The sequence below is a fragment of the Pleurodeles waltl genome, chromosome 12 (genome assembly GCF_031143425.1).
Source record: "Pleurodeles waltl isolate 20211129_DDA chromosome 12, aPleWal1.hap1.20221129, whole genome shotgun sequence".
NCBI classification, from domain to species: domain Eukaryota; kingdom Metazoa; phylum Chordata; class Amphibia; order Caudata; family Salamandridae; genus Pleurodeles; species Pleurodeles waltl.
Genome location: NC_090451.1, coordinates 696,481,026 through 696,492,243, shown reverse-complemented (window position 1 = coordinate 696,492,243; position 11,218 = coordinate 696,481,026). Strand labels below are relative to the sequence as shown.

At 44.1% G+C, this 11,218-nt stretch overlaps 1 protein-coding gene across 1 annotated transcript; it reads right to left on the bottom strand.

Annotated features, from left to right (window-relative positions):
- Window positions 1–423: 423 nt before the first annotated feature.
- TMEM256 (transmembrane protein 256) lies at window positions 424–7,132 on the bottom strand. The gene is made up of 4 exons (XM_069215584.1): window positions 6,974–7,132; window positions 5,560–5,597; window positions 4,679–4,759; window positions 424–983 (listed from the first exon to the last, which is right to left on the bottom strand). Exons 1-4 carry the CDS (start codon window positions 7,059–7,061, stop codon window positions 840–842), a joined length of 351 nt encoding a protein of 116 aa, XP_069071685.1. The 5' UTR covers window positions 7,062–7,132; the 3' UTR covers window positions 424–839.
- Between the last annotated feature and the right edge of the window lie 4,086 nt (window positions 7,133–11,218).

Sequence of the window (11,218 nt, the reverse complement as noted above, 5' to 3'; positions counted from 1 at the left end):
ATAGAAATGGATGATCAAAGGTTTCTGGCTGGAGCATATTGAGGGTTCAATTCTTGCTGCTACTCAGCACCATTTCCCCAATAGCCCATGTGGACGGCCAGAGAGAGCCTTTAATTTGGTCTGACTTCTACTGGAGGCCTGTGAGCAGACTTCTGGGCGGGGTACATTTAAAGCTCCGATATCACTGGAATTGATTTAGGCTATATAAAAATGCAACACTAACAAACACAAGAGAGGGCCCCATACAATACAAGGAGAGCTCTACAGAACTCAGCTCTTCGCATCACCCAGTCATTCATAAAATGGAGCTCTAGGAATGTGTGCCCTTGCCCCATAGGTAAACCCTTTTGATCAACTCTGGACCATAAGGCATATCATCCCAACACTGAAACCCAGCACACAAATACAATAGTAAACATTAGGTTCACAATTTACTTCATTTATTTTGTTTGCACAGAAAAGTTTTTTACCTCTCACACGAGTCCAGCAAGAAGCAGTACAGGAGATATGAGACAATACTCTGTTATTTTCAAGCCCCCACCAGTGTTGCCTTATATGGCTTTGGTCACGGTTCAATTTTCAGGAAAGATACAATGGATAACAAGGGAAATGCATTTATACTTTAGCAAGCCGTCAATCATCTTGAATTGTTCAGTGTGGTCATCAGGCATCAACCTCTACAGAGACACCCTGGAACACAAATGCCTCATGTGTAGATATTAGCAATACACTTAAGGCCATTCAGGTAGTGCATTAGACAAGTTCCAGAGATGCTCGGTGAGATCTCGAAGTATCCAGCTGTCATGAACTAATCACCGCCCCACTATCAAAACATCTTCTCAGAGGGCCATGGCCAGCCAGCCCAAGATGAGTGCGGTCCCACCAATGGGAGCTGCCTCTCTGAAAACGGGGTCTGATGTGATCGCCTGGTAATAGAACGAGCCGCAAAACAGGACCATGCCAGACGTGAGCAAAGAGCCGGCCTGCAACGGGAGAAGGGAAGAGGTTAATGATGCAAAGGACCATGTAGGCAAGGAAGCGCCAGGGGATACAAGTAACCACTACGCAAAGTGAGTGAACAGGATTCCTTGCCAAGCTGTTCCTAAAAAAATTTCATTTTTTCATCTCTGTGCTGACAGAGGAAAGAGTTAGCAAAGGGAACTTGGCTGGGAGTTTTTGGACGGGGTTGCCCGGTGTCACCTTTAATCACTAAAAAGGGGGAGGTAGGGAGATTTGGAGCTAGACTATGGCAAATTTACTATGAGGTATGAAACCCACTTCCCCCCAATAGCAGCCAACACACATGACAAGACCGTATCAGAGTACAAGATTGTTGCAAGCAAAAGATACCAATGGTAAAGCTGCACTTGTGCTAAACTTTGTGAAACGTGCATGTACAACAGACGCTCTAGTCATCATGGTAAAGCTGTAGCTATGCAGAGATCAGATACTCGCACACATCACAAGACAGAGGCTCACAGTAGGGTCTCACCGTACAGGGGATTGCAATACTGACCCATGCAACAGACTATATCCACCTCCAATCCCTACTATCAGGGTCAGGCTGTCGCCAAGCAAAGGAATGTTATGCTGATAGGGCAGGACTAAAACCGTGAACAGTAACACGTCACCACAAAATGACAGACACCAAAAACACAGCCACACTAGGCCAAGGATTGTAATACTGGTACAAACAGACACCAATGCTAAGGCTTCAGATCAGACAAGGATTCTAACATTGCCACACACACATACAATAGTGTTAACTTAAATAAGAGAAATGCACTTTCACACCAACTCAATGCATGGGACTCACAATGCGCGTGGCTCACTAGTGCAGGGTAACAGCTATAAATGGAATGACAACATGGAACTCACAAAGGTTGAGTGAAGGGGCTGGTTGTATCCGCATAGGAGGCAAAGCCCCAGGGCAACAACTGAATGAAGGATATGGCCCTGTCACTCTAGATGACGTCAACTTGGCACCAAGTGAAGCAGATGAATTCACAGAACGAGTTGAAATGCAAATATTTGCAAATGCCTAGTCACAAGGAGCCAGAAATAGGGCAAAGTTCAAAACTCTACTCTTCTGATAACACCCAGGCATGTTCTGCGCACATTCAATTGACTCAAATGTGACGTGCCATGCCGCACAATAGCCTGAAATAAGTATAAGGAGGAAATAGTGTGTTTGCCCTCAGAAGGGCAGGCTTCTCCTTCAAATGGGAAATAGGGCCCCATGATGTTCTAGGGGATTTCACTGGGAAACATGATCACAGTGGTAATTCGCACTGGCCTCTTGAGTCACCGAGTAACGCAGTTCTGGGTCTCTGCTGGGAGTATTTTGTAAAGCTTGGCCATGAGGATACAACAGTTAACAGTTGTGTTTATCTCGGGGTGATTACTCTCCTTGTAATCATTCAATGGTCATTCATGTCGTATCTGTATAGTTATTATTTATTTTGTTTTAATCTCGTTTTTTTCAAGAATTCTAAGGTATGTTTTCTTCTATTTAGAGAGGTTCTGTGTTCCACACACTTACATCATTGTATACTTTTTCCTGTTTCCCCTATTCAAAGGTTACCCCCAGTATTTACTGGTAACCTTGCCTTGTTTCCCCTCTCTTTGTGAAAGAAAACTTTGCATACTCTCGCTTCCCATAACTGATTTTTGCTTGTTTCTTTTCCAAGTGAAATCTACCCTCACGCTAAACCTTTGACTTAGAATTGGCTTTAATCCTTTTTATGTCAGTGCGCAAGCACTCTGACGTGTTTTAATCTACCTGCGGGCTTTTAACCTTGCCCATCACTAACACTCGTTCATGGGCTTGCCTTTCAAAAATCCTTTGTTATTATTGGTAAATGCTTTTACGTTTGTCCCTCCTTGGGGAAGTTTTGTTACCACCTTGGCCATTGACCCGGTTACAGGGATAATTGCAAGCTTGTCGATACGTTTGACTGCGAGCAAACTTCTTTTTCCTTTTGTGTCTCTCCTTCACACTCATGGCAGCCATGGCCCTTTGAATCGGCTCACTTATGTCAACTGTTTTCTTTTCATTTTCAATTTATGTAGCAAGAAAAGTCCAGTTAGAAATTTACACCCCTAATATCTCTTACTCAAGAAAACGCGAGACCCGTTGCAATGGAAAAGCTTGTTTACTTACATGGTCTTGTCCCAACTTTTATCTACATTATTTTTATTATCCTTAGGGTTTTGTGCGCTTGCTAATTGAATGAAGACACAGGTTAATATGTGCAGCTGAATTTACAGTGATCTCGGTCAGCACAAACAGTCTTTGCCAGATATGAAGAAACTGCAAAAATGGAGGTGGACGATCCCTGGATAATTAATTCTCACACTCTGATGAAATCACTAATTAATGTTGTGCTTTTAAGTTTAACATTCTTGAATACCTGAAGCATACATTGCTATTTCAATTTGACCGGTGAGTGAAAAAATTGTATCATTACTAAGATTTATAGGGCTTAGTCTAAAATCCATATTGCATTAAGTCAAAACAACAATATGAAAGAGATAAATGTAAGTAAGTGAGAATATAAATATAGAATTGAATTCGCAATGTGATTTGATTAGTTGCAAACACCTTTTGTGATCTGGAGGAAGGCATTTTAGAGGCAGCGAGAGTGGAAAGACGCTGTTGTGTTTTTTTGGTGGAAGTGGGAGAGTTGAGGGCTGTAAAGATACTTAAAAAAATATCTTTTAGTTAAAGTTGTAAACGAGAGACACATATACTCCAGTGCTGCGACTAGATCAAATGGCTAAAGTAACGTTCCAAGTACTACAAAAATATATCTAAATACAAAGCTGATGCAAGGCAGTTAGCTGCTTCTTTACATGCAGAGTGTGTGTGCGGCAGTACAGATAGTTAGATATGGGGTGTCTATCGGAGGCTGAAGGCTTTGTACAAATGATCTTATTGGAAAATGACAGCATTACATATTTTATACGTTTTATTTGCAGTTTTCTATAGCGTGGACTCAACTAGAAGGTATTGAAGTGCTTTACATGAGCACCAGTTGCATCACACAAGGACACATCCATTTATTATTTTTTAGGCATGAGGAGATTGAGTGATGTGCCCAGAATCATAGGATGTTGAGCCGATGCAAAGTTCGAACCAGGTTCCCCCAGGTCCATAGTAGGCAGCTCTGACTGTTACACCACATCCTCTCTCCTTGCATGCCACGGTGTCTACGCAGAAGGATCTCAGACAGGCATGAGACCACCTGCAGGGACCGATTGGAGGATTACTGGAACTTTGGGAACTTTATTGAAGAACAAACACAAGATTGGAGGCTGACCGGGAGGAACTTGTAGATGATGCAAAAGAGAGCAGCAGCCAGTGAAGAGAACAATTGGTGGGATTGTTAAACATGCAAGAGGTTTGATAAACAAATTAGGGAGATGTATTAGAAATGGTGGTGAAGGCAGGGTGAGAGCTCGTCACAACGATGAATGCAGTGGATATGCAGGTGGCATTTGTCGTTTTCTTTGACCTTAGGTCCTTCTTTAACCAGAGTTCTCTATCTTGCAACTCTGCTGTCAATCAAGAGGATCAGTTTAATGTGCTGATTCAATAGTTCTCCCTTCATTTCATCAAGGCTTTGATCAACATATAAGAGCACACTGAGAACACAAGGAGGATCTAGACACTTACCAGCAAGGGTCTGCGACAGTGCGGCACAGCCAAAAGTGCTAGACTGTGGAGGAAGTGGTAGTGATTGGATGTGGCATAGAGCTAAAAGGAAAAGAGAAAGAGAATGATGGGGCAGAGCACACCACATGAAACAGAACCAATGGCCACATGAGCCCTGTAGACAGCATATACTGTTAGACAATTCATCTAAGATATGTACACTAGAGGGAAAGCAGCAAGGTGGTGGAGGCATCCAGGTTACTACTCTGGATGGCGGGAAAGGCTCAGTCGCTTACAAAGCCTTACGCCCAAATTCATCCACATACCTGGGACACCTACATGAATCATCCAACGTAAAAACAGAAACTCAAGGAAAAAATAAGTGCTCACATACAAATAACAAAAGTAAGCAAACTAGCCAGTCCCTCTCTGGTGCAGCAACAAGGATATGGAAGAGTATCCCTTACACTCAAAACATCATACACTGTCTTCAATAAAGGAGCAGAACATTTTTTTTATTAGAAAGTTCATTAGATTCAAAGATCATCACTTTAAAGAGTTTTCCCAACCCATTTAATGTTAGCATAAAGATCTGTGATAGAAGCTTAGCTGTATTGCGATGGGCCATGAAGGTACGCACGATGTTAAGAAACAACTGGAAGAAGCTTACAACTCTCCCTTTTTAAAACTTTTTTTATAGCTACGTTGTAGGTGCATGCAGCGTTGTTTACATGTTATAATATGTATATGTTTCTAAGTAAAGCAGCTGCACTAACGCATGGCAGCCCCACGTCACATATACTGAAAGGTCTCCAGAACTCAGGGGTGTAACCATTGCTCCACTGAGGTGTCCAGCCCACCACCTAGAATAAATCCTGCAAGAGAAAGTGAATCTCACCTACCTCTTTAAGGTACTCATCCCGGTCACTGCGTCGGAGTCCTGCAGGTTGAAAAGATTAACATTTTTAAGAAAGCAAATGTCAGAAGGAAAACATTTCACTACAAGCAAGGTTCTTTGATTCCACATTACCCTATGCCACCTAAACGACAGCTTCAAATTAGAAACAACCTTAACTAAAACCCACCTTATCAAATAGCCATAGAACAGTGGTTACTGTTGGGATGCACAAAACAGTACGCCTCTGTACTGCAAAACCCGGTATTTTGTCTCTTTGAAATACAAACTTTAAACAGAAAATGCTATGTGAAATCACTTTGAATGCATTTTGGAGCTGGCAAAACTATTCCTAGATGAGAACTAGACCACTGGAATGTTGGGAGCCCCACTGAAGTAGCTCAGGGTTAATAATGGCTGGTGTAAGCCCAGAGCTCCAACATTCCAATGTTTGTGTTTCTGTTTCTTCCCTTTTAATTCAGAACGTTCTACCTTCAGTGGGTGGAATGTTCGAATAGTTTTATAGCCAAACTTGCGCAGACTATACTGTTGTTAAAGACCACTGCTGCTATAATTTGGGTTGAGGGCCTTTACTAGTATAGCCCTTAGCAGTGGGCTGTAAGGCAATGTTAATGCACATGGGGTCAAAATGTCTTGTTAAACGGTACCAAATAGGATTCTCTACAACATGTAATTCAAGTACCAGTCCCTGCAAATATCAGAATATGAACAAACAAACAGCATTTTGCTTTGAGAAGCAGGAACATCAACAGCCAAGTGTTGCTCATTAAAACATTTGCTTGCTGGCAGCCTGGCACTTTCAGGATAAAGGAAATAACAGGGAAAGTGTAATTCTAGGACCCCTAAGGGTAACAAAAGTAGGCTTATTTCAGGGGAGGGGGGGGGGGGGGTGACTTTACAGTGAGGCCAAAGGACAGTCCACAGTCATAGAAGGGCCTTGGTGAACCAGCTTCTCCAGGTACCTCTGGCTGAGCCCAGGCCTCCCAAGTAACTCTCTGCAAGGGGTGAGGGCGATTTTTATTTCTTTGTTTTTATTTTATTTTTTAGGTGGCTACTGAATTACCTCCCAGAAACACCCATCGACTCCAGGGCCTCTCAATACCCGTAGAGCAGCAGGTTGACGATGCCCACGCTCTTCACAGGTGGTCAGACTTAAAAGTCCATCCTTCTGCAGGTGAAGGGGGCTTTTATGTATCGTGGGAATGGTGGAAACAGAAAAGGGACTAGATTTTGAAAGACGAGCTCGAAACACGAACAGAAACCTCCCTCGGCGGCTTCCGTAAAGAGTTCTGCTCCTCCGCAGGGGGCTCGTGGCCCCAGAATGCACCGGGCTCGCAAGACTCAGAATGCACCTGCATGACTCATTCCGGCGTGGAGAGTGACCGCTGTCCGCGTCTTACCGTGTGCCCCGTAGGCTCCTGCGGTGACCGCCAGTGCCCCTGACAGAGCCCCGACCCGCCGCCACACTTGTCCTCCAGCAGCAGCCATGGCGCCTTGTGCACTCCAGCAGCTGGGGAGAGTCCAGGCAACCACCCGAGGCCGGTTGGCCGGTAGTACTGCCAGTCACAGACAAGTCCGGGTATCCGCCAATCAAACCCCACTCTACCTGTTGCTATAGTTCGACAGGACGAAACGCCAATCATGTATCTGGTTAGAGACAGCTGGAACGCTAACTGTTAATACAGAACGGGCAGCTGTGGGCGCCATGCTGCAATGGTGACATATTCATTACAGTGGTGCTGGACTGTCGGATGAAGCCGGAGAAATTATGATTTTTTTACTGTTTTACTGAACGTAGAAATAGGAGTTAAAGGTCCGAAAGTCTATCAGTCAACCTTTTACAGCGCCTGCCTTTGGAGGGCGAGATTTCAGGATTCTGTCTTGTGCATGCTGGCACTTTCAATTTACAAATCAGGCGAAAAACTAGTAATTTTGTAGACTATAAATAATATTACTTTACTCTTTTCTTTCATAAAGATCCACTTCGACACAATTAATGACAATGAAATGAAAGGGTATGTGCCAGGGTCAGGCATCACTGCAAAACTACTAGGGAGATAGAGGATGAGGGCATGAATGTCTAGGGAAGCAGGCTATTGCCCCATATACCCTTCCATATGTGTAGCAATGAATGAATAGTTAAGGCAGCCAGACAGGTAAATATTGATGTGTCAAGTTTTAAACTCTCTCTAGTGGATTTTCTCCCCTAGTGAGCCCTAACTCTCCAAAGACAGTACTATAACTAACAACCCATTAAATCACATGCTAGATTGAACAGAGCAGCAACAAAGGAAACAAAAGCATAATGTAATACAAACCCTTCCCTTAAAATAAAATACATACAATAACAAACCACAAGAAAACGTATGAAAAAGACAGTCTTATAACAGGCCAAGTTTACAAAATGTACATACCATGGTTGAATAGCCCCCACCTCATGAAACAGGAATACGTACAGTGGCCATTGTACTCACAACTCTCTGCAGTATGCATGATCATGGAGCACAACATTCACTTTCTACTGCACAAAGAAACAGGAATCCTGCATGCCTACCTTCTGCATGCATGATGGACCTAAAAACACACACATTGTCAAAAAGAGGAAGCCTGATCAAATATAAACGAGTGATGTAAAATGCATCAGTGTGGCACTGATGGGTGCCTCAGACTCAACTGATCTAAGTTCTGTCCCTCCTGCACTCTACATATGCGGCTCTATATTGATCTTGTGTTTGTGGTTGTCTTCCTCAAATCTGCCAGTACCTCTCGGTCACTGTTAGGTAGTGTACAGGAAAGGTGCTTTCAGGCTGCCCTGCCACACCCCCATTGCTCTCAAACAGAAGTTGGCAGCATCGTGTAACCATCTGGCTTAATTTCATTCTAACCGATCCATTCTGTGCAGCTGGATTTCTCGGCCAACATGAGTTGAAAGCCAGGCTGCAGCAACAATTTGCATTTCATTGTTAACACATAGGATTGCCCATAACACTGAGTGGTGATGAGGAAGAGCAAACAGTGGATGCCCCTTGGGCATCATTTCCATTCCCTGCTGCTGAAAGTCATACAGTGGGACATGAAACCAGGGGTGTTGCTTAGTCGGTGAGTTTCAGGGGATGTGACGTTTCCCAATTAAGTGGGATAAACCAATGCAGGCATAGCTGACCCGATTCTGGGTCCCCAGGCCCAACTACCAGGCCAAGAATGCATTTATTTGAGGGTGTTTCCCCCCCCCCCACACCTCCCCCTTGAAGCTACACCCCTGCCTGCAGGCCACCTACAGGTCAGAGCTGGGTTTGAACCTGTGACTGGCAGCCTACGCTCATGCGTGAAGCAGGAGCAAAATGAGAGGTAGGGACTTACGCTGTACTGAGTAGACTGCCACCACCCCACATTATTACAGTGAAATGTTTTTTTTAATGCAATTCGTGACTCTTTCACTTGTCACCACAGCTGAGACTTGTGTACAGGAAAGGGAAGGAAGCACGCACACCAATGGGAATGTTGTGTCCAATTTTTAAACTAAATACATTACCAGAATGTTGTAATGATAATTTATTTTCTTGATTGTTCATGATGAGAAAAGAGGCAGCTGACACGTGTTTCGCTCTGATGTGTTACCAATTTCATTTTCTGAAGGCTTTTATGCAAAAGAAAATATCCTAGCATAATCCCTGCATGAGTGTCTCATCGTCCAGTTGTGGTACAAGAGCACTGCATTGATTAGCACTAGGTTGTGTGGTTCAGAGCATTGGATATTTCGGAGAATGATGGACCACAACTGGGTATTCAGACACTCACACAGTCGAGGAAACCAGCATTATCCTATTACGTTTACTCGTGTGAACGTCTTGAGAAAGCTCTCGATCAAGACAGATGAAGAAAAGGAGTCACAATTATTAAAGTCTTGCATTAGATTTCTTTCCAATATTGGATACAAAACTCCCATTGGTGTGCATGCCTCCCTCAGTTTTCTGTGGGAAATGAGGGGTATGCCGAGGCGCTCCCAAAAAGACAAACAGCTACCAGTGACGCATTCACAGCCCTGCATGGCACAGGGCGCGTCCTAGCAGCAGCCCCAGGCTGGTTTTAGGCCCCATTTCATAAACCGTTCCAGCTTCTTGCTTGCATAGCTGGCACAGTTCTAAAAAACAATTTGCGACGTTGCGAGGCCTAGAACTTTGCACGTCTGCACACTTCTGCAGCCTACTATGTCACAGCTGTGCAACAATGTAACAAGGCGATCGATTCTGGCCCAATCCGCAGCCTTGCACCAGCTTCTTACAAAACAAAATTAAATGTTCATCGTTCAGCATTAAACACTGAATTATAGAGGGCGCTCTGAATAATTCAAAAGGGAGGGATATCATTGTTCACAGGACCAAAGTGTTATGGTAATGCTCCAAGAAAGCCCTAACATAAATAATGTGCATTTCATTCCTATAGTCCAATTTTATATGGTCACACTTTCATCTATTTATTTCAATCTTCATGCGTGCCTAACGAGCAAAATATATACTCCAGTGTGTTTGGCAGATGTATTTTCAGACGCAGGGTGAATGACAAATAATGGGATATTTGGCCTTTTATTTGCAAAGAAACCATGCTTTGCCTCAAAAGATGTCAGAACATTTTCGGTAGTGGTCATGCCTCTTCTGCTGGATGTCCCACACCATCTGGCAGAAGTCCACCCTTTCTCACTATACTTCCACTGGCATCTGGCCTGAAGGGTGCTGCCATGCTGTGGAGTTGGTCTGCCTCCCTGGGACTGGCAGCCCCTGTGCCATTTCCAGAGGCCGCCATATTGGAAGGAGCCCGCACCACGCCCAGGACCACCTTTTTGTGTGGCGTAAGCATCCTCACCCCAAGGCTGCCATTTTGTGGGGCATCCTTATTCCTTCCAAATTACACAATGCAGCGGGGAGCCAAAACCCTTCCCCATGTATGTATTTTATGGGAGTCTGTACCTCAGTTTGACAGTACGCACCAATATGTGTATTACATAATCCAGGTTGTGCAGCTGTTCCATTGCCTTCAAGAAGCAAGAAGGTGGATACTTCTCAATTCTGGTCCACCCCATGCCTACCAGGTGCCTGTACATACGTCTTCTCTGACCTGGAAGCTCATGTATATATTTGGTCTTCACGCCCCTGGTGTGATTTCAAGTTCAAGCCGGAGGAAGGTGTCTTCATCTGGAACGGTTTGGGCCATCATCATAGCCTTTATGGGTCAAGAGATATTCCTGGTTAAAGTAACTGTCCTGTTTTCTTCAGTTCTGGCCAGTGGCGACTGGTCCAATCATGCCTTAGGGCCTGATTTAGGTAATGACAGATGGAATGCTCCGGTACAAGTGTGACGGCTATCCGGTCTGCTGCATTACGATCTCCTTAGGATATAATGGGATCATAATACGACAGAATGGATATCCCTAACATCCGTGACGGAGTATGCAGAGAGCTAAATCAGGCCCTTTCTGAGTTGAAGGCTTTTACAAGGCACACTTGGGATTAGTAGTGGGATAGGGCCCGTGTCAACTGCGCTCATATTTGTGAAGAGCTGTGTGACTCTGCAAATGGTGGGAATGTGCACATCAAATGTAAAAAAAAAAAAAAACATAGCATAGCTATTTGCTAGTTATCCACACTATG